Source organism: Elgaria multicarinata, chromosome 1 (genome assembly GCF_023053635.1).
Source record: "Elgaria multicarinata webbii isolate HBS135686 ecotype San Diego chromosome 1, rElgMul1.1.pri, whole genome shotgun sequence".
Classification (NCBI taxonomy): Eukaryota; Metazoa; Chordata; class Lepidosauria; order Squamata; family Anguidae; genus Elgaria; species Elgaria multicarinata.
The window spans coordinates 34,851,273-34,875,567 of NC_086171.1; the positions used below are offsets into that span (position 1 = coordinate 34,851,273).

Consider the following 24,295-nt stretch of genomic DNA (forward strand, 5'->3'; position numbering starts at 1 on the left):
TATTAACTAATTTACATTTACCACCAGATGTTCCGAACCTTGAAAAATTGGTTGCTGTTTGTTAAGCAGTTTCAGATCCTCATATGCAATAAACTATGCTATACAAATGTCAACTATTTATTTCAAAGGAGCAAATATACCTAACATTTCCGCTTCTCCTGCAAGGTAAACACCCAAAGGATACTGAAATGTCAGTGATTTCTTTCTCTCTTTTCTGATCCCGTTTTTCACTTTTATAGTAAAGAGTGTGAATTCCACCATAGTTTCAAACAAGGAAGTCAGCAATGTATAAATGGAATTGTTTTGGCAGATTCAGGGGTCTGGCAGAAAACTCCTGTTTGGTATCATGACCCAGCATGTTTAGTACCCAAAACTTACCTAAAGATGCATTTCTCAGTGAGGTTACTAAACATGAAAGCATCTCCAGATAGCAGAATTTACAGCTGGGACAGAATCAACAATCATCAAGCCCAACCCAATGGATGTCTTGCTTGGCAGTAAAACAGAAAGAAATACATTCCCCACATGTAGATGGGACCCAGTTGCTGATAGGATTTGCATTGCCCATTGAAGAATTTCTCAGTTCCTTTTTTTAAGAGCCCCATTGAAGTCTGTTGTATATTATGATTTAAGCAGTTTAAGCATTTCAGTCATTTTTTTCTCAGAAAATGTTTTCTTTCTCCACCCCCTCCAAACCACCAATACAAATAAATTACGTTGTCCAGGAAGTGCTCTACCTACATCTCCTTTAGAGAATCAGGGCCCTGGGCTGTGGCAACCTCTACATCTCTGAACATTCAGTAACCCTCTAGTCGTGCTGCTTAATAGAGCAAAACCATTAAGTTGTCCCCATTGTAATTTAGATCACAGAAGATACTTCTACAGATTCTTGCAGGTTAAAATAACTGGTATAAAGAGAGCAGGCGATATTATTCCACTATAGCTACGTGCTTAATTATATGGAATTGTCAAGTGCAAAGAATTATTCTGATAAATTAAAATACTAATTAAATAGACTATTGCTGAATTTTGAGAACATTATAGGGTTCCACTTCTTCAGGTAATTTGCATATCCTTCATCTACTGAATTTAATTTTAATGGACTTCTTTTTGTGTGTTCGGAAAACCTTTTTGTCTCACAGGGAGTTGTTCATTGCTTTTTCTTAAAATAGCAGCTCACATTTCTTACATCTTTCCTGGCAATATTTGTTACCACACTATATTTTCAATCGTTAAGAAAATGTTATAGTACAAGTTTATCAGTAAAGTTTAGTTTTTTGGGGGGAGGGGGGGTTGTTGTAAATTTCCTAAATATCTACCAAAACATATCTGGCATTGGAGCAGAAAGAAACATGACGTTTCCATGCATCAGTTTGTACACAGTTGTTCTCCAAACATTTCATATTTTTTAAAAAAGTCCGTTCTGTGTCCAGTGGTGCTTTGTACCTAGGAAGTGTGTTGAAGACTGCGGCCTTAATTTGGATACTATTTCAGTCTGTCCTCACAATTGCTAATACAAATTACACACTCCACACTTGAAAGATATGGTGTGAAAACCATGCACGTGCTTCAAATACTCCACGAAACATGAGTAAGTAAAGGGCAGTATCCAATGGTGTCATTCTGCAAACTCAAATGTCGCTAACGGAGCTCTGCAGCGACACCCACCTTATACTGCTCCTTTATTCTTTTCCTGAACCAAAGGACCCAGCACAGGTGCAGGTGTCAAGCAGTTTGAAATGCTACAACTGTCCCTGTGACTGACACGCCATTCACTTCTTAGGCCCCACAGCTATACAGCTTAGCACCCTTACCCCAAATTCTCCCTTCCGCTGCCATCATAGACCTGTACCCTTTCCAGGTACTCCAAGGACCACACCAGTTATAATGAAATATAATTTATTATAAGTAGTTAGTGCAGGTACAAAAGCTTAGCAGTTTCCTCAGCTCTCAAGCGTAATGATTATAAAGCACACTGCGTAAGGGTTTCAGTCAGTTCTTTCTCTTAAACGTTTCACAATATGTCTTCAGGTTCTCCTACTTACTCTTCCCTTACTAGGCTACACTATTCTGTTCCCCACACACTAATCCACTCAAACAACAAAGCACACAGACCCTTCCTAACACTATCTCAATCTCTATCAATCTCTCTTCCAAACTCCAATCCAAAACTCATCCCTTCTGTCCTGTCAGCAGAAGCATATATACTCACACAGTCCTCCGACTTCTCCTATTCTCTCACGGCCAATCCAGACGCTCCACACCAACATCCAATTAGCACTCTCCTTCCATCCGGCACTCACTCCCCTTCTAATGCTTTATACTTACTGATCTACTATAAATACACATTGAGTACCTCCTTTAAACTTTTTCATCATTCTTATTAATGAATGAACTTTTATATCAAACTTAACAACACAGTCTAATGCAGTATAACCTCACAAGCTCTGATGAATCTTTCCATTGCACATGCAGTTGCCCATTACACTTGCACAACTGGCTGTGCAAGCAAAATGTCCAAAACAGTTGTGCAAGAAAGGGTTATGCACAACTGGTTGCACAGTAGCTTCCACAACTGCTGGTGACTTAAGAACCTAGTTTCTGTTAGTGCAGCATCATTTTTGCTAAGGGAATGACCCAGTTGGGTACTGCCCATAATATGTTAAAATGGTGGGGGATTTCCTATTATTTCAGCAGTTAGTTGCGTTCAGATTTTAATGTTGGATTTTTGATTTTAATGTTGGATTTTTGGATTTTTTTACAAATCAAACTGGCATGTTCTCACAACTGCTAACACAGGTTTGAATAATGTCTCTTCACTTTGAAAGGATGAATAAAGCCCACCTTTTTATTTTTTAAACAGACGGGTGATTAAAAAAAAATCCCAAAGGAACTGTGTAACTGCCAATTATTTTAAAATCTTCATTCTTGGGGCTGCAGACATCGGTTTGAGGAATAAATTTAAACTCACCATGCTTAACTTTGTTTTAATTTTGCCAAAGTCCTCTTGATTTCAATACCTTCTAGAACATGTAATAGATGCTATTCACTGGGGCTTCTATCATGCAAGGACCACAAATGACCCAGAGTATTCGATTTGGACTAGGGGTGTGATCCGCTTCTCCTCGGATCGGAGAAGTAGAAGCGGATCAAGGTGATCTGCCTCCGCTACTGGCGGAGGAGAAGCGGATTGGGGGGGCTGGAGAAGCATGGCGAAGAGAAGCAATCATTCTCTTTTCGCGGAGCGCTCCGCCCGCCATTTTGGATTTTTTCGCCCATAGGATTGCACTGCAGAAAAGAGTAGTGGATAACTTTTTTGTTTTTCAAGCTATCTATTTGAAACTCGCTGTGCTTAGAGAGTCATGGGTGGGGGTCATTTTGAGCCTATTTTCAGCACTTTGTGTGCTGTGGTTTGCTTGATATATATTTTTTAAAAAGTAGGGTAAAAAAAGCGGGAGAGGTACCTTTTTGAAGTGTTGAGGGGCAGATTCAACTCCCAGTCATGATCACCTGATGAAGCATCCTCCAATCCCAAAGTTGGAGGGGGGATAAGCAAAATGGGAAACTTAGTAACTTGGGATACTGGGAAACTTTTCTTTCTTAGTCTCTGAATGGACTTTTCCCAGTGTTTTTTTAAACAGTAGCCCCACCAAACGCACAAACACAACCTGAAATCATATACTAAGCAAATAAATAACAGATAGGAAACACAGCACTGCTACCCACCCTAACCTTGGTGAACAACTGAATAGATGTGGTGCAAGGGGATGAGGTCCCCTAGGGCATGTGGACGTGCCCAGTGCACACACTCCTGTCCTTGGAGGGTCATCAGAGCCCTCCAAAGATTAACCAGTGGAGAAGCTATGCCTGTCATGAGTTGAAGTGACAGGTAGCTTCTTAAAGACTGGTACTTACTTAGGGCCAGTCAAATTGGCATAATTCCCCCTCCCCCTGGGCACGTCCACTTTTCTCTTACTGGTAAAAGACAGACATAGCTTTTTTTTTAAAAAAAAAAAATCTTTTTGTTTATTCAGCAGCACTGCTGCTTTTAATTCCACCCCTCCTTTGTTTATTTATTTATTTATTTATTTATTCCATTTTATATTTATACACCCCATAGCCCAAGCTCTCCTGGCTTTTCCTCTTCAGTGAAGTCAGGCAGGCTTTCATTGTGGTTCAACTCCTTATTGTTGTTATTATTATTATTATTGTTATTAATATTAATTAGTACTGCTATGATTAACGTTATTATTTTGTTGTTGTTTAATAATGGCTGTGATCACAATGCAGTCAATCAACTCTGAAGCAAGGATCACAAAGCTTTACCCTTATCCTCCGAGCCTCCTAGTTATGGGATGCAAAAGAAAAGGCATCTCTCTGTGCTGCTCCCGCCTCACAGGGATGGTTTGCATTACTGGCTTTGAAACAATCCTTGGCTCACTTCATTGTGCCCCCAGAAATGTCTGCTCCATGCCTGCCTTCCCGCCTCCGCCTGGGTGCTGTTGTTTTGGGGTATCTGCTGGCCTAGTGTCAGAGGCTTGGAAGTTGCTGAAGGCCCAGGGGATCAGAATCACTGACTGTCCCCTCTCCCCTGTCATTCATCCCACGGAGAGTCACATCGGAAAGAGAAAGCGGCTGGCATAGCTCTTCAGTGAGCCAGCCAAACCCAAATATATCGTTCTGATGGGGTCCTTCCTCAGAGCCACACATGGTGGAGACTGGAGAGGTGAACGGAGGTGGCGGGCAGGCAGATGGGAGGATACGAGCAGAGGCAGGGGAGTCCATGGAGGGGGCAGGAGAGCAGAGATGAACGGGCCCCAAAAGCAGGGAGGAGGAGGAGATGCATGGGCCTTTGGTTGTACCATGCCCAAGGGTACCCAGATATCTGGCACTGACCGGGCATACATGTCCTCAGAATTAGAATTAATCTTCTCAGTTAACAACTCAGTTATTTGGTATATTGAACTAAATCAATGGGGTTATTAGTCCAGATGAAAATGCATAAAACTGTATAACAAGGAAGACATGAAAGCATCCATAAGGTTATCGTTTGAAATCATTCCTTCAATAAACCTTGCATCTTAATCCCTACTCCAGCATTGAATCTGAGCAGGCAGCAAGATCTGAGTCATGTCTCTGCCTCAGTTTGTCCTTCTCTTTGTACAAAAGAAATTTAATAATATTTACTTAGCTATCTCTCTGGGGAATTGTAAGGATAAATAAATAGAGCGATGTTAGTTGAGTCTTTGAATACGTGAAGCACTATATAAATAACTAAATAGCTATACAGAATTGAATTATCTATCCATCTACACTTCTAGGCTGCAGTCCAGGAAAGCTCTTGAGCATATTTGGAAGCAGAAGTGTGTGTGGGGGTGGGGGAGAGAAACACTTTTAAAGATCTGACACAAACTGTAATGGGAGGTTTATATGTTTGAGTAAAGTGACAGAGATGAAGATGGACTTCAGAGCACATTTTATACAGCAAAGTCCATCTCCTAGAATCATAGAGTTAGAGGGGACCATGGAGTTCATTTAGTCCTCCACCACCTCTGCCCCCCACTCAACAGGATTGCTAACTGAATTAAATCCAGGTCATATGCTTGTAATGACCCCCATGTGATTGCTATTAAGTATATATGGGGCAGACAATGGACTTGTGACCTGATGGGAGCATGCGGAGGGTATTGTTGTATGAACCATTAACTCTATGTGGGGTGGGGCCTATATATGTTTTCATGTTTGATTTATTCCTTTCCTTATTGACTTGTATTAAAATATATATCCTGCCTTTCTATTTATGTATTTATTTATTTATTACATTTTTATACTCCCCAATACATTTTTATACCCTGGGCGGTTCACAAAAAATAAAATCATGAAGAGCATAAAAACAACCAACAATCTAGGCAAAAATGCCTGTTCAGATGGATAAGAATATCTTCAGGAAGAGTGCAAAAGAAGTTGGAGACCTTCTCACCAGAACTTCTGACCAGCATTAGTCCTATGCAGGCATTTGCTTGCTCACACGTGTGGAGCTAAGTGGGAAGATGGAGGTGGGTGCATGTGTAATCCCCACCCCAATGTCTCTTCTGGTTAGACCTTCATGCATTGAGTACGAAGGTCTGAAATGAATTCTGTCAGTGTGTTCAGCACTTATGGAGCTCCCGTGATCAGAAATGTTGATAAGGCTGGGTTCCCAAGCACAGGAGCTCTGTAAGTGCATTCATATTTAATGTTGAAGGTCTACATGGCTGCTGGGTGACAGGAATGTTGGGGATGGGGCTTGCATGCGCATCCATGTCCCCCTCCCAGTTTAGCCCTACACGTGAGTAAGTGAATGCCTGTATGGGACCAGTATGTATGTATGTCTTTTCTAGGTTTATGCAATTGCTGCAGCTATCTTTCCAGCTGCTGTGACTATGCAAATGATGTGTATAGACCCTAGTACAGGGGCAGATAACTTGTGGTCCTCCAGATGATTTGGCCTAAACTCCCATCAGCCCTAGCTAGCATATCCAATGTTGTGGAATAATGAGAGTTGTAGACCAAAACATCTGGACAGCCATAAAATGCCCACCCCTGCTCTAGTATATACAATTGGCACCTCTGTTCAATCTTCGCCAGGTCACAAGGCCACCAACAGCTAGCAGCTGAGTGCATGAGGGATATCAATTGGGTGACTGGACCTCTATTGCTTAGTTCATGCACTGTTGTGTGACAAATAGGCCTAGTTGGTCCAAGGACTTGATCCTAGTTCAGATACATGCTTAGCAATTGATTTGTTGATTAACGGAAAGCTCATTGCTATTACTCTTCTTCAGGATATCTTCAGTAAAATGGAATATTAATCCATGTCACATAGATTTTTTTTTAGAATGAATGACGCAAAACAGTTGGCACCTTGAGAACATTATAGTTGCGATGAAAGTATATGATGCAAACTCAATCCAATCCTAATTTTTCTTTAATTCTGTCATTTTCCATTTTCCTAACAGCTGACAACAAAGGCATACTTGAAAAAGGAACAGGATTGAAAATTTTGCAGATTGGCATGGGGGAGGTAGGTGACTACAGTGTATCTCATTATCTAAAACCTTTGATTTATTCTTTTGTGAAATCCTAGATCTGGATGTTTGTTGGTGGATTGTGTTAATCAACCTAGGGTTTTTGGGTTTTTTAAAAAAAAAATCTGATTATTAGACTGTTGCATCTGTTATAATACAATCTCATATTTTACCAACCATATGAGTAAGGCTTTGTGGCCTTTAAGAAATATGCTTCCTAGTTTTGTCATATGTCAGGAAGAAAATGCCCTAAGATGAACAAAGCAGTTGATGTGTCTGATTATTCCCACCTGGTCTCATTGAAGCTCTGTTTCATCTCAAGATCCACAGAGATCTAAATTTAGAGTAACGTGTCCCTTAATGTATGGATGAACTTTTTACTGAACTACTTTCTAGTTATTTGAGCTTTTATATTCGCTTAAATTTGCAGTATAACTAAAATACTACTCTCAGTCATTATCATCTTACTACTAGGCAAAAACTGTAGTAAAAAGCTCATTATAAATGAAGAAGATGCTATCTGCCAGAACTTGCCATGAATCACACCAGACTGCAGATTCTGTATTAATCGTATGTTGTGGTTTAGTTGTAAGCCACTTCTGCAAAACATGAGACACCCCAAGAGAGAGGGGAACATCAGCAGTCCCTATTACACAGTTCTGGGTGGCCATAATATTCTTATTTATTTATTTATTTATTTATTACATTTTTATACCGCCCAATAGCCGAAGCTCTCTGGGCGGTTCACAAAAATTAAAACCACAGTAAAACACCCAACAGTTTAAAACACAATTACGAAATACAGTATAAAAAGCGCAACCAGGATAAAACCACACAGCAAAGTTGATATAGGATTCTTGTTTATATGTAGATCTAGAGCAGCATAGAGGTCCCCAAAAGTCTCTCTTCAGAGTCAGGCTGATATGCCACGAACATAATCGAACAGCAACCTTTATTGCAAATACAATACAGGTTAGGATGTTGCTGATTGAAAGAGGCAAACTGGCAGCTCAGACTGCATACCCTGGCTAGACAACACTTAGGGCTATGGATGACCGGGGGGGCGGGGGGGAATGCCAGAAGCTTAATTGTCACACTTACACTTCTTTCAGAACGGAGGGTGGGAATCGCATTCCTTTACTGTCACTCTTCCTTCCTGCTTCTCTTCCGTAATATAGATGAGAAGAATCACATGGGAGAAAAGGGAAGTAAGCAGCAACCACAAGGCCCATTCAGTGTAGTGGGACAGCACCCTCTAGTGGGCATTTTATAGCAAAACTTCTCTGCACATGGCAGGAAATGGTGACCAATATCAAAATAAATCAGAAGAGTCACATTATTTGTGGATTATTTTCCCACCCCCCCAAAAAAAAAAAAAATGGCAGAAGGAGCAGGAAACTAACAGAGGAACACATTATCATCAAAAGGACCCATGAGTGGCCAGTAACGAGCATACTATAAAACGCTCATCTGATGGCGCTCTTAGCCTTTCATTGTAAAGGCTTCCAATCCACTGATTTAGGCTTTACATTGACAGCAGACTGGCTATAGTCCTATGAGGAAGGAGAGGCAGTACAACTTACATGCCCTCAAAAGTTTCCTCATCCAGGATTGTTGCACTGCAGTTGAATAACCAATAAGAAGCTACATGTAGAAGCGTTGAAGCCCTGTTGTTTGCATGCTTACCAAGGGCCAAAGTGCATGTGATGCTAAGCATGTCACTTGCAGTTTTGAATCTTTTTTCAGTTTTAAATTGCACCAGCTGGGACGTATTATTCTGCAATGGGATCGTAGGGGCTTAACCCTTTTCTCCCACACTGTGGTCCTGACAAAAATTACCTCCATCGCAAGTTGCTATTTCACACAGGAGGAAAGGTCGTTTGGCACCAGGGACCAAGGTGCTCAGTGGCTTGTATTTTAAAGCTGCAAAAAGATTCATGCAACCGCAAGTGACATGTGTCCCTAAAGCACATCTTGCTGTATTAAATGAAACTCATTCCCAAGTAAGGGTGAATAGAAGAGCAACACAGAGACAGAGACAAAGAGTTCTTTTTGCATTTGCAACATGACAATTCTTAAGAAGATTCTAGCTGTTAAAGGGATAGAGACAGCCTGATTCACACCAGACAAAGGTGGTTAATAAGCCATGGTAGCTTGTTTAACACCTCCACACTTGCCAGTCACATGTCAGCTCATTTCCTAATTACCCTGGCTGAGCATGGGTTGTCGTAACATGAGAACCCAGTGAGGGTGGTTGGCTGGCATGGTTCACAAACTACCCAGCAACCCTATGACAAGGGTGGGTTCTGAGTGGTTTATATTAACCACCATAGCCAGCCAGCCTTGTCGGTTTCACATGTAATGACAAGCTATGCCTGGAGAGAGTAATTTGTGAAATTGGGCAACATGTACCTTGCACATACAGGAGTGGTTAATAAGCCACTGTGATTTATTAACCCCCTGTGTGTGTGCAAACCTAATCAATTTTTGCACAGCTTGTTATAGATAGGGGATATTTCTGTTTTTATTAAGTAGTATATTTTTTGCTGGTTTTTAATGTTTTTGTTTATTTTTAGTTTATTTATTATTAGCATATTTTACTCTTTTGTTTAAAACATGCACACGCACGCGCACACACACACACAGACAGGATATAAATAATTAAAATAAGTGAAAAAAATAAATAGACCTGAAAACCTGTTCTCCATCTAAATTGTACACATGTATTTTTAACTTGTGTGTGCATTTAGTTTTAGGTTTTAGTTTTAAGTTTTTGTGAACTGCCCAGGGAGCTTCGGCTATTGGGTGGTATAAAAATGCAATAAATAAATAAAAATAAAAATAACTCTAATCTATGCCAATATGCACATTTAAAATGTAGAGCACAATCAAAGCCTTGAAGATATGACATTTGCCTGTCTTCCCATATTTATTTATTTATTTATTTATTACATTTTTATACCGCCCAATAGCCGAAGCTCTCTGGGCAGTTCACAAAAATTAAAACCACAATAAAACAACCAACAGGTTAAAAGCACAATTACAAAATACAGTATAAAAAGCACAACCAGGATAAAACCACGCAGCAAAATTGATATAAGATTAAAATACAGAGTTAAAACAGTAAAATTTAAATTTAAGTTAAAATATTGAGAGAATAAAAATTTGTTGAAAGGGAAGCTCTAGGTTTTAAGAGATCATTCACTGAAATGTGCATTTAAGCATGTACCTCTTAGGCAGCAAACCTAAGCAGAATTACTTGGAGGTAAATTCCATTGAAATCAATAGCACTTGTTTCCAGATAATGTGTTTAGGATTGGGGTGTTAGTGTGAAAAGTAATTAACCCTCAAGCATTTAAAAAGGTTAGCAACTTTTCAGATGCAATTCTAATTTTATTGAAGTCAATGGGAGTGCTTTTCTGAATTGGCATCTGTGCTAGACGGATATAACAGGGAAATTTCTACAATTGAGTATATGCCTCCTGGAGACAGACTGTCAGATTATTATCTACATTGATGTAATTAAGCGAGGAAATCTGCAGCATAGCAGATAATTGTGAAAACACATCTTCAAGGTATAATGCTGCTCTGTATTACGGCTCAAAGAAAATTAGTAACAGTATCACAAATGGTAAGTAAGTATTCACAGCCATGTAATGGTGTCTTATTATGGTGAGCCCCATGAGATCGCAGCCTTCACACATCCTAATAAAAACAGTAGCAGTCTCAGTCCAGATGACCCAAATTGCTACCAGTCCTGTTGCATCAACTCTAGCACAGCAAGCCATATGCTTTGGATGGCAGTGGCTGTCACAGGTTTATGGTGACAATTTAGATCAACCTGCGTCAGCCCTGCCATCCAAAGCATATGGCATACTGTGCTAGAGTTGATATAGCAGTATTGGTGGCAGCCTGGGTCGTTCGGATAATACGCGCACAAACATTTTAATTAGCTCTAGTATCACAATACAGACAAGGCTTAATTCTCTATTGACATGTTTGTTTGTTTCATTTTTTTTTTTATCCTGCTCTTTAGCCAAAAAACTCAGGGTAGTGCACACACACCCTGCACCCCTTCTTTTCAGTCTCACAGTAGCCCCGTAAAATAGGTTAGGCTGAGAGAGAATTACTGGCCCAAGGTTACCAGCTATGTTTTTTGGCTACACAAGGATTCAAACCCAGGTCTACCCAGGGCATGTCTAGACGAGGGGAGTTAAGGGGCATGATCTCACGGTTTTATGATCGCGAGATCATCCCCCTCGTCTACACACAGCGCACGATGTCGCACTCGCCATTATGGATTTTTTATGTTTAAAGGAAAAGGAGCACACGAGTGCTCAAACGAAATGGTGAGTGTTTTGTTTTGTTTTTTAAAAAACCTCACGCTCCCCCCACCCCACCCCCAGTGGGCACAGAACTACTCGCGAGGAGCCGGGGGAAACCGTGACTGCGCGCCACACGTCCTGCGGGATGGAAGAGTAGGGTGATATCCCAGGGAAAGGGAGGAATCATCCCTCCCTGCTCCCGGGATGCCCCGTGCGTCATGTGGATGCACAGGGATGATCCCAGGGTGATTGCCCCATCTAGCCATGTCCCCAGTCAAGTCAGTATTCTAACTACTGTATCACCCTGACTGCAATTTAAAGAAAAAGATGAAAAATATCCTCCATGACAAATATTGGGGTGGCTCCAGGGATGCTTCTTCTGATAGAGGAGATTCATTTATTAGCATTGCCTTCCCCACCCTGGCATCTTCAAGCTGCCAAGGTGGGAAGTCCAGCTGTGTTGGGACTACAATTCCCAGCATGACCCATGCAGCATAGATGGGAGTTGTGGTCCAACACAGCTGGAGGGCCCCCAGTTGGGGAAGGCTGCATTCGGGAAGGGTGCTTCTTTCAATGGTAGAAACCCCTTTCCTCTGACACAACATCATGCATTGGAGAGATATGCAGATAATAGCTCTTTTGAGTCTCTTCTGTGTTACTTCTTCTATATATGAATGTAATAAATATATAGGTTTTGCTTTCAGATTGGAGCCTGTTGTAAGCAGCAGCAACAACAACAACAAATTTAGGGTTGAAATCAAATCCACGCTTAGTTGGGAGTAACCCTATTAAACAGAGTGGGTGATACGTTTATCTCTTGATAGGGTATTGCAGTTTGTTTTTCATTAAGAAATAGCAGCCACAGGGGAAAGTGTTTAGATCCAGGTTGAGACCACAGCACATGGTGAGGAGGATTAATTACTCCCTCCCCCGGTGCCATTTTTCCATTGGAAATCACACACTCTCAGCTGCAGTGGATCCTTGGGGGCAGATTGTAGTTTTGCAACACATCTCTATGTATGTGTACTCAGATGCAAGTCCCATTGAGTTCAATAGGAGTTACTTCCAGGTCAGTACCTGTAGGATTGCAGCCTTGGAGGGGTGTTTTTGGTTGTAAAACGGTGTAGGGGGAATGATCAAATTGCAGACTGCAATCCCAATCTGGACCCACATCTACCCCACAGCCCAATTTCTTTTTTTAAAACAAAACAAAACAAAAAGCAACAACCCTAGGATAGACTACCATGTAGCAAACATATTGTTTATTACTAGTCTAAGCCCCAAAATGTGAAAGTTTCTCTACAGTTCAACCCTATGCATATTTACTCAAACAGAGCCTCTGGGATTTTCTCCCATGTCAGTGTGCGTAGGATTGCACTGTCTCAGTCATTAAGGTGATAAGATGACTGAAGTGGTTCAAACGCAAGTGATCCCACTTACATTGTTTGGAGGGGGTAGTAAAATCCATCATAAAGTGGCATATTGAACTATTTGCTTCAGTCCTGCAAACACTACAGGTATTATCTTTATTTTAAATACAAATGTGACAATGACTTGCAGGAAGACTGTTGTGTGATTAAAGCTAATCACATGCCCATCCAGTGCAACTGTGTCTGTCACTTATCAAAGTGTTTATCCCTCTTGAATATTGTGCAGAAGAAGTATTTTGGCTTGTGACTGACAGGTCGCAGCTTCAGCCCTGAAACTAGTTGTCTCCTGTAATCTCTCCTCTTATCTTCTGATTCCAATATCCTTACATCTGTTTTTGTGCACATTTTGCATAAGAAAATGACAGGTAACGGTAGCACTAAAAAGTTATAAATGGGTTCTGAAATTCAGAGGCAGCTATTGGTTTATTCTGATACATGTTGTGCTCTTGAAGCATTGTAAAAAAAAGCACAATAGTGAAGTGTCATGTTGTCTCATGAATGCCTCTGTATGGGAGTAGTGTGTGTGTGATTTTAAACTAGCAGAATTGCGAAGTGATTGAGTGGTTACTATGGTAGCAGCAGAAATTCAATTTTTATTCAGCATTATGTAAAATGAAAGAGGGGAGGTATGCCTTGTGGCTGTAGCAATGCATGCAACCTGTTTTGTTTTTCCATTTTTAAAAATAAAAAATATCAATATATGTAACATATGTTAATGTAAGTTACTGTTTGTCTTTGGGCTCTGCAATGCTATTAAAGTAACCAAAGAGCTCAAAAGAAAAGTATATTTAAGTCTAGCACAAAACCTATTGGCTACATGTTAAAACACAAAGGCAGAATTAAAACTGAGGGAATTTTGTTTTAAGACCCAAGATGTCATACAATACAGTCACTCAGCCTGGTCCTCAAAAATAATGTTTAGGATGGTTTGGGAGAATGTGTAGCCTATGTAGGCTTCACTAAATATGACAATTTCTACCATCTATTCTTGTATAGTGATTTTGAGTGACCAACAGAATTATGCCAGATATTTACATGTGCACAAAACCTTTCCATAGCTTCTTTACATAGCATTACCAGTTTATGTATGACTTGACAACACATCATAATAGGTGTATGCCCAAAGGATCTTAGGATTGGTTGCAGAAAATTGATACTTGTGTGTCACCATTGTTTCTGTTCAGTGTTGCTGTTGGCTGCCCTATTCTAAGTGGTTGGTTACATCTTGACCATCAAGGTATGATGAGGAGTCATTGATGGATCACTGTGACCACTTTCCTAAAAACTTTGCATTCCAGCCTGGACTCCACATTGTCCTTTTGATGTAGGTGGTTTTCAATTTGTGCAGCAGGAAGAGTTGGACAGGCTCCTTAGAGGTGTACAGTTAACGAATTGCAATCTCTACCCTTGCCTGTCCTGGCTGATTAAGGTAGCCAAGGCTTTGTGGGTAGAGAGGACTGCGACTGTCTTTCTAAATGAAGCCATAGTACTATCTGCACTGAAGGAAGCTGTGGTTAGGCCATGGCTGAAGAAGCTCTCACTCTTTTGTGGGGGGAAACTACTGGCCTGTGTCAAATTGACTAAATTGGACAAGGTGATCATGTGGATAAGTCACGGTCCAACTCCAGAGATTCCTGGATGAAACAGATTATCTTGATCCTTTTCTGACTGATATTCTACCTGGGTTTAGGGCTGAAGTTTCTTTGGTCACCCTGGTGAACCAACTTTGCCAGGGACTGGGCAGAATGTATGTGTCCCTATGGGTTCTGCTTGCCTCTCATCGCTTTCAGTACTATTGGCCATGGGGTATCGTTCTAGATCTTCTGGCCAGGATGAGAGCAAGTAGGCATGAAATTTCAGTCCTACCCAAAAAGGTTCCGGAAGGTGTTGCTGGGGCACCACTGTTCATCCCGTGGTCTTTGACCTGGAGAGTCCCTCAGGGTTCTATCTTGTTCCCCATTGTATATGACATGTACATAAAACCACTGGAAGAGGTAATTTGGATGTTTAGGCTGGGTTGTCATGAATAATTACTTCTCCTTTTCATCTAATTCCAGAGAAGTAATAGAGGTGCTGAATCAGTGATTTAGCCTCACCACACAGGTTACATGTGCGGCCTTTGTTTTTAGTATTGTGTGTGCGCTACACATGACTGTCATGGACAGTATGCAAAGCAAACGCTTTGCCCCAGTGTTTACCTTGAAAGGGCTTGTCTTCCAAATGCTGGCAGATGTGAGTGTGCAAGAAGCTGGAGGCGGTAAATGCCTGGTTACAGTACACACGCTTATAAGGCTAACGATTATTTAAGCTAATAGATGAACTTTAATCCAGACAAGATGGGGTGTTTTGGGGATTAGGTGTACAGGCTCATTGAATCTGATTGCACTCTCCATGAAGGGCCAGATCTGCAACTTGGCGATGCTCCAGAATCCAATTTTGCTCTTGGATGGTCAGATGGTTAGTAGTGTAATTGCACAACTCCAGCTAGCATGCCAACCACACCTTTCTCTGGAGAAGGCAGATCCGCCCACTGTCTTCAGTAAGGCTGGTGGAATAGTCCTGGTCTCCCTCTCATCTCCCTCAACCCAGCCTGCTGGGATGCATGTGCATTTGCCCATTTGATAAAATACTTAGCAAATCTTTTGCTCCATGTCCAAACGTCATCAGAGGTTCGGTTGGCAGTGACACGAAACAGGACATTTTTGGTAGTGGGACCTAGGTTGTGAAATTCCGCCCCTTTCGGGATTTGTTTGGCACCATACATGTTGTTGTTCAGACTGCTTTATTTTGCTGGGCCTTTGGCTTTGATTTTGTTTTGCTCCTGACTTCTTTCTTCTTTTGTGATAGAGACATTTTCTGCTACATTTGCTTGCTAATTTTTCTTATTTTATGTTTGTCTATTTTTTTTGTAGTTAACTGCATTAGCTGCTTTGAAAGCATATGGGTGAAAAAGTTGGTTATATGTTGTTGGGTTTGTTATTTTTATGACGATAAATATATTTATACGTACATATTTATTCATATTTACAAATTAATATAAATAAGCAAATGTAATCTAAGTATGGGGAGAGACTGAATAATAAACTGGAGTGGTTGTTTGGTTGGTTCTGTTGGGAATTTCTAGTGAATCCAGACATACAACTTGGGTTCAACTTGATCATAGGCGTCATCTACCCTGCCCCCTCTTGCGCCTCTTTTGGGAGCTTCATGAACCTGATAATATCTAAAAGATGGTACAAAGTTGTTGAATGGCTGCCCCCAGTCTTGCTTAAGCCCTCCAGCGTTATTGTATTTTATAATTGTACAGCCCTTTTCTTGTCCTGTTCTTCTGTGATTCTCTGATTTTCAAAGAGGTATCGCTTAATTCCGTCTTTAGAATATGCATGTCACTCCTATTTGCTTCAATGAGAACTATCTACAGCGATAAAAGAAATAACTGACCCCTTAAGGCAATATTGTACTTTTGATCTCTTCCATAAATCCCATTGTTATCAGAGTACTATTTAAGAGCGTTCTATGTCATCAGGTTGGGGAAGAAAGGAAATAGAGATGCAGTTTTCTGAAGCAGAACTGAGAACTGTGTTTCTGAGAGTGGAAACTATGGATCTTTAACAGAAAAATCCTGGTTCCAGGCTTGTCACCACCACACAACATGGTCTGACAAAGGCTAGGGCACATGCTACTGGTGACACTACTGCCTGAGCCCTCCTCTCAGGACACCTTCAAATACTCTGGCAGTATTCTGGCAGATCTTGAAATAGAAAACTGTCCTCTGTTAAAAAAAAAACACAAAAAAACATGGCCACCTCACACAGTGAGGTGTTACAGCCCCAATCTGAATTATATTGGGACCTTGAAAACTGAAGCTCCACAGTAAAAATTACATAGGGATCTTGAAACAAAGAGCTCCAGTGTAGATGTTTGGCCCTTAGGAAAAAGGGAGCCTATGTATTTGACAAGACTTTCGGCTTGGATGATAAAGAAAGCAATGGGCTTCTTTAAGGACATCTATTTTGCTGTTCTATTTCATTGCTTTAAATTGATGTTTTTTTGTGAATTGCCTTAAGAACGTGCAAAAGTGTGGTATAAAGGTTTAAAATAAATAAGTACATTTTTAAAATGAGCTATTTCGTCCTCTGATTAGAAATACATTGACTTTCAAAGACACTTCCTTCCAATTAGCCCTAGGATCATACAGCCAATGTGTTCATAAGACTAAGAAAATACACTTCTAGCTATAGTATGAAAATCAGTCACAAATCCCAATCAGGAACCATTGTTTTTTGTTTTATTTCCTCTTCTTTGTGAGATGTCATGTGTAGTGTGTGTCCATCCGAGGACTGAGAAACAAAGATAATGAATTTATTTTATAAATGCTATTGATGTTTCTATGATACCACTTTCAGCTGAGACATAAAAGATGCTGATTGTTAAACTACTAATTTACAGATTCCCCTAAAGAGAATGCAAACAAATTCTAGAGCACAAAAGCTCTTCTCTCCTATACAATGTTCAAATTTTTAATTTCCAGTCTATCTTAGATTATGGCGATGAAAAACAATACTTAATCCCTCGTTAACACATGAATAAGTGGAAACTGTCATTTTTCCACCAAACAATAATGGGATTATCTCAGGAACTGTCAGCTTATGTGAAAACATTATGTTGCCCAAATTTTCATAAAAATTAGTGGTGGATAATATTCAAGATCAGAGCAATGGAAAGAGCAAAAAAAAAAAATCTGCATTCATGGTAATAAATATTCATATTTGTCTGCTCAGGAGATAAAAATCTAATCAAGGGGCTATTGATGCGCTGGCGCTCTCTCTCTCTCTCTCTCTCTCTCTCTCTGTTTAAAACCAAGATGTTTCATCTAAATTGGGTTTGATATGGAAATTAGTCCCACTCCAAGTCCTCCAGGCCATAAGCATGCTGGGATAACACTAGAGGAGGCCAGAGCATCAGATGTTGCTGCTGGCATGTGCTACTGCAGACAATTCATATATATATATATATATATATATATATATATATATATATCAGTCACAGTACACAGAGAGAGAGTACATACACACACATGAAGAGAGAGAGAGACGGAGAGAGAGAGAGAGAGAGAGAGAGAGCAAGCATCTTCCCAGAAGAATGGAGTATTTAAATAAAAGTACAGAAGTACAGAAACATGCATAATAATTTTTGTGTGTGTGCAAAGAGTCTGTGTAAGTATAGGGTTAAAATTAGTTGTGAGGTCTTTTTCCCCACCCTGCTTTTGTTGACAATTACCATAAATCAGAAGACATTCTACATGATGCTTAATGAAATATGGATGATTTAAAAACGGGAGGATAACTGCAGTATGTCGCTTTGGGGTGTTTTGCTTATGTTTGTGCATTTTGGTGCCCATTCATACACACAGCTAGATCCTGAAGCACTGCATTCTTTCATTTGATTTCTGTGCAACCAACTGAATAAGCAATTGGATATTTTTTTTTAAAAAAAAATCAAGATTATAAGGGGCATTATACTATGTAAATTTTATGTATCCATTTTGAGAAATACTGCATTTTTGTTATTCTCTTTCAAACAAACTATTAATGTGCTTAATAATCATATGCCTCAAGAGTTATACCCCAAGGATTCACATAAGGCAATCTAAGGTACAGCTATACCCGTAACCTTACTCTTATACCTATAACCTTAGGCAGGACTTGGAATAATTTCCTGCAAATATAGCAAACACTAGATTGGATCCAGACTTAATCTTACTTGGGTAGGCCCACTGAAATCTTACTTGAGTAGGCCCACTAAAATCAATGGGACATGTTTGATTTTGATTTTATACTGTTGTTTTAAGCTTTTCATGTTGTATTTTGTGGTATTAATTGTTGCGAACCACCTAGAGAGCTCCAGCTATCGGGTAGCATATTGGATGATATTAATTTTTGATTTTTTAAAAATTTATTAATTTCTATACTGCCCAATTGCCAAAGCTTGCTGGGCAGTTCCTGGAGCCAGCATTGTTACTTGAGGCTCATGTGGCCACAGCAGCTGGGAGTGCCTTTTACCAGCTTTAGCTCACTGGGGATAGTCTGGCCCACAATGGTCCACACTGTGGTATCCTCCCACTTCAATTACTTTCATGTGCTGTACATTGTACATGAAGGGGCTGCACTGATTGTCTAGTTGTTTCCTTGAGAATCTCACTATTATTGCCTCTGATGGCCTTATTGCCATTTGCTGTCTCTGTGTGGAGCACTTTGTCTAACATGTCCTGTAGCCCATTAAAGTTCATGCCACAATGAATTTGTTGGTCTTTAAGGTGCCACAGGAGGCCTCTGTAGGGAATTACAGCAGGTGGGGCACAGTTTTTTGCCTTGTTTTTCCAGGACAAACATGAAGTGGCTGAACAGGAGTAGTAAGTGTAAGGAGTAGGGTAAGATTCCACCAATTAGCACAGAAGGCTTCAGTGGTTGGACAAGATGGCAGAAAATATAGTGGATTCATAGAGGCATTTAAAAGAGGGAGCAACCTTGACTTGATGGACAGGGCTGTGGTGAAGCTGTGCCAAATGTGATAGGTGACATGAAAGCAGCAGATAGGAATGGAGCAAAGGGGATCAAACAGCAGATGAGCCTGCCGTGAGAAATTAGAGAGGACATTCCAACGGGAGCAGACCCTGGATAGCAGGACAATTGAAATGAAGAACTTATACTTTGAAACTGATGAAAAAAGTAACTGAGAGACAGCAACAAGATTTAAGAAAAATAAAAGTATTTATTTCGTTTCTAACTTTCTTCCACTTTGGAACTCAGGTTCCTTGAAGATATCTCATCCTGGCACTAACTGGAACCCAGATTTGCTTAGCTTTAACAAGGTTGTTGCATTGGGTGCCTTAAGACCATATCTGGAGTCCTTATAAGCTGATCCGTCACTCAAAAAAGGAGACGTAAAGCCAGTTCTTGTGCTCAGATTTCTTTTCGCTCTACAAACAACAGAGAGTCATGTCACACCTTAAAAATTAGGTTCTTCTCCCCCTCCATTTTTTAATTTTTTTATTTCAACAGACGTGGCTACCCCTCTGTACAGCACTACCCCTTTTGCTCTCTACAGTAATCTAATCCTTCCTTCCTTCCTTCCTTCCTTCCTTCCTTCCTTCCTTCCAGCTACTTCCATGCTTTTCTCATCCATGTTGTTGCTAAAATATTCCTTCCAGTTATTATGAGAACACTAGGACCTTATCTATACTGAGCAAGATATTATGAAAGCGATGTATAAAAGGCAGGAGCCACACTACTGCTTTATAGTAGTATTGAAATGCACTGATAACTGTTAGGGCCCATTGACACATACCATAGACCACTTTCATACCGCTATATCCTGGTTGATGTGGCTCCTGCCTTTCATATACCGCTTTCATACCTCTTTCATAGTGCAATATCCTGCTTGGTGTAGATGAGGCCAATAGTTTGTAGAAGTAAAACAAATATAGGGAAATTGGTGCAAAGTACAATGTCTGGAGGCAGAGAGTTTATTTTGATGTGTCTTTAGGCAGCTGCTATATACATGGGAAATATTTATCTGCCTATTGAAGCAAGATGTTTCACTGCAAAGTAGTTTTAATTAGATTTTTAAAAAAAGTTTGAAGAACTGCTGAATGGGACATCTACTTCCCTATTGTGCCACAATTGTTTCCAGCATAACTATAATAATGCCTCTTTCAACATTCAGTTTATCATGCAAATAGGTTATTGATAAGTGAGTAGATTTGACACCACAATGACAGGGAACATCTATTGGCAGGGCTGGCATCCTTTACTGTACAGTCTGTGCTGGCATCACAGTCTAGATATTATTTATTTTTACCAGAGACTTTCTCTTTCTAATGATTTCCCTTGACAACTCAACCTTAAAAAAGCATAATAAAATAAAAGCATGTGGTGTGTATAGCAGATGGCTCAACAGCTCCAGCATACAGGTGACGGGCATGCAGGTGTTTAATTTTGAATTTGCTACGTGTAGAATCCTAGCCAGATATTTTGCAGAAGTTCTCTAAGGTTGTTATCTGTGGAAGCAGCTATCCATACACCCTACCACATTGGTTGGGGTTGCCAATTTCTTCATCAGGGAGGCCTGCTTAAGTTTAACCAACCAGTGTTTCTACTGTCATTGATGTAGCATCTTGCCTACCCACTGTGCAGGCCCCTATGAAGTTGTTTAACCCTTGCATAACCCATGGTCCCTGGGTTTGCACAACATGACAAGCTGCAGCCAAGCACTGAATATTCAAAATACTCAAGGTTGTCATTTGGACATGGCTTAGACTCCTTTCACCTGCTGTTCTTCAGGTTACTCTAGATTTGGTTTTAGCCCATTAATAGTTAATTGAAGCCTTTTAATTTTTATTTATTTCAAAGGACTCACAATGTTTGAAAGAATTAGATCTTTTAAAAAGTGATAGAAGTAAATAAGCTGGTTTGTGGACCCCCTATATACCTGTTCTAGTTTGTCACACTCTAGGTTTGTGTTTGAACTTTAATCTCATCCAGCCTGAAAGGCTGCTCATTATGTCATGCAATCCTGTCTTGAAATAAGACAGGTAGGGATGGGCAAAACCCCGTATTATTAACATGCATAAGATTGTAGTTAATTGATTCTAGATTGGCTAAACCTATGAGCACCAGGAGCTTTGCAGTTGAGCCTTTTCTTGTCACCAGAAGACTCCTTTTTCTGAACCTATAAGTCAACCTTAACTAAGCACAGAAAAGGTACTTACCCATTTGAGGAACATAGCTGGAAAATAGGGACTGTTGCAGAATAGTAAGCAAGGCAGTGTGGTAAAAAATCATACAGTCTGTGCTTGAGTAAATAAGGATTGTTGATTTAGGACAATTTTCATCCAACAACCCCTGAAACAATGTCTCCCCAATCTGAGTGTGTAAAGAAACACTGTGGATTACATCAGTCAATCAGTTCAAATGCAGAATCTCCATTCTCTAAGGCCAAGACTGGCAAACAAGTTCCTACATAGCAGAACAGTGTCCTTTTCTTCTTTGGTACAATAAGAGCAGCACATGGGTTACTCTGCTGATGGTGCAGTTTTCAGAAGAGTGAATCTGACCATTAAAGGGGTCTTTCTTTTTTGCCCTCTTCACTTACTTTGCGTTAAGGACCTGTGACTACTTGCCTGCAACATTGCCCCCCAAAACAAACTCTTCCTTTGTTTGTATTTGTACATTTCACAATGACCGCTCCCTTCATTTCTTTGTGAACCCAATCAATCAATCAATCAATCAATCAATCTCTGGCTGGTGTAAACAGCTCACTTTTCCTGCACAAACCTAATTGAAATCAACAGGGTTTGTTTGGGCAAAGTCCCTTCACTACTGTCAGTAGTTCAGGGAATGATTTTTTAACACCGGGTACCCAAAGACATACAATTCTGCCATTCATCCCCACACAAATTTTGAAGGTATCATTGGTAAACAAATCATGTACTTATAGTCCAGAGGGCAGGACTAGGACCATTGGATGGAAATAGTAGGGAAACAGATTTTACCTAGACCTAAGGAAAAACTTTCTAAGAGTAAGAGCTGTTCAGTAGTGGAAAAGACTGCCTTGGAAGGAGCTGGATTCTTGTAGCTGCATTGCAGATCTTTGATTCTATATTTGTTCGCAACATGCTTTTTCTTGTCCCAAGCTGTCCCTCACTCTAAACTTTACAATATATGACTAAGCATGTTGTGTTCTGCTCTTTCCTCCTTAAGAAAGCCTCCTTGGCATTGGAAGAATACGTGTTTCAGAAGGAGAGGTGTAACAGTGAGGTCTTCACTAGTGTTGCTGGTACCAGCTATTAAGAACACCTCCCTGAATCTATGTGCTCTGTGGGGGAAAAGAAACAGATAACGTATGGATACCTGTAGCCTTCCCCCATGGGAACAAACAGCAGCTTTGGAAAGATGGTTTTACTGGGGAAACTGCATGGGAGAAAGTGTTAACCACCATCCTGTCCCCCAGCATGACAGCCCTGATCCAATTCACCCTCCTACACATGGCTGTTATTAATCTTTTGAAATAATAACAACAACAATAATAATAACCCACAGAGATCTGCGTCACATCTCGTTTGGGCCCTAGGCACTTGACTAAGTTTGCCTGATTGAAGCTATGTTTGGCTGCTTTGTGACCTCATAGATTCACCAAGATCTCCTAAGTCATGGTTACATATCAGTAAATTAAGCTCTATCTCCACAAGAATAATGATTGTTGTGCACCCCTGAGATTGTTTATTTGAGATTTTATTAAGTACTCTGAAGTTCTTTACTTCCGACTAGAACAATGCAGTCAGCATTTATGCCCAGTATACAATCAGCCAAAATAGAAACTCCTGTGTAATCAGTGTTACCACAGGGGCGTTAGTAATAAAACTAATCACTCTTCTCTAATAGTTCTCACTTGGGCAACCTATGCTTCTCATCAGGAATTACGTGACCTCTGTACAAGGCAATTGTTCAAGTAGAGTGATTAGTTAATAGCTTGTGGCATCATAGGTTATAGTTTGTACAATTATACTCAGAGACTTGGCGCGTCATTTCACCTCAAAATGGTTCCTGATGCTGAACTGTTTATCAGCACATGTTCTGGTTACAAGCATTGACTGTCACACTCAGGGCTGTATGTACTTTCATTTGTCATATTTACTAGATCCAAGATTATCACTATAATTTTAGAAACAACAGACTCCTGTAGCGCCTTAAAGACTAACACTTTATTTATTTATTTACAATATTTATATACCACTCCCCATTCAGAATTTTGGAGCAGTAGACAAAATAAAATATCTTGGGAGGTTGTGGGTTCTCCCACACTAGAGGCATTCAAGAGGCAGCTGGACAACCATCTGTCAGTTATGCTTTAGAGTGGATTCCTGCATTGAGCAGGGGCTTGGACTTGATGGCCTTTTTGGCCCCTTCCAACTCTACTATTCTATGATTCTATGAATAAAAACAATAAAAACACATTAAAGTTACATTTTAAAAGAAACAAAATGCAAAATAAACCGCAGCTGGCCATTAAGGGAAGGTTTCCTGGAACAAAAACGTTTTCAGGAGACACCAGAATGAATACAAAGTTGGTGCCTGCCTGACCTCCAGAGGTAGGGAATTCCCTAGGAGGGGTGCCACCACACTGGAGGCTCTTCCCCTAGTGGACTTCAATTGCATGATAGGTCTATGTAGAACCACCAGGAGCATTTATGAATATAGTTCATGAAAGCGTATGCCATAGTAGTACATTAGTCTTTAAAGTGTTTGTGCTGCAGCAGACTAACATGCCTACTACTTTGGAAATTACTAAAACTTTAAAATGTCATGATATGAAATTTATAGAAATTTGGGCCACAACATGTGGGGCAAGTCACTGACTATTTGATTTTATTCTTTCTTAATCCAAATTCTTACTGTCAATGGAACTGAACATT

The 24,295-nt window shown here is 40.2% G+C and overlaps 1 protein-coding gene across 1 annotated transcript in view; it reads left to right on the plus strand.

Moving 5' to 3' along the window:
- Positions 1-24,295, plus strand: part of PTPRN2 (protein tyrosine phosphatase receptor type N2) — a 690,139-nt gene that overhangs the window by 394,529 nt on the left and 271,315 nt on the right. The window contains exon 12 of the mRNA XM_063147608.1: positions 6,999-7,063. Within this exon, the coding sequence (XP_063003678.1) occupies positions 6,999-7,063 (65 nt within the window). The remainder of the gene's footprint in view (positions 1-6,998; positions 7,064-24,295) is intronic.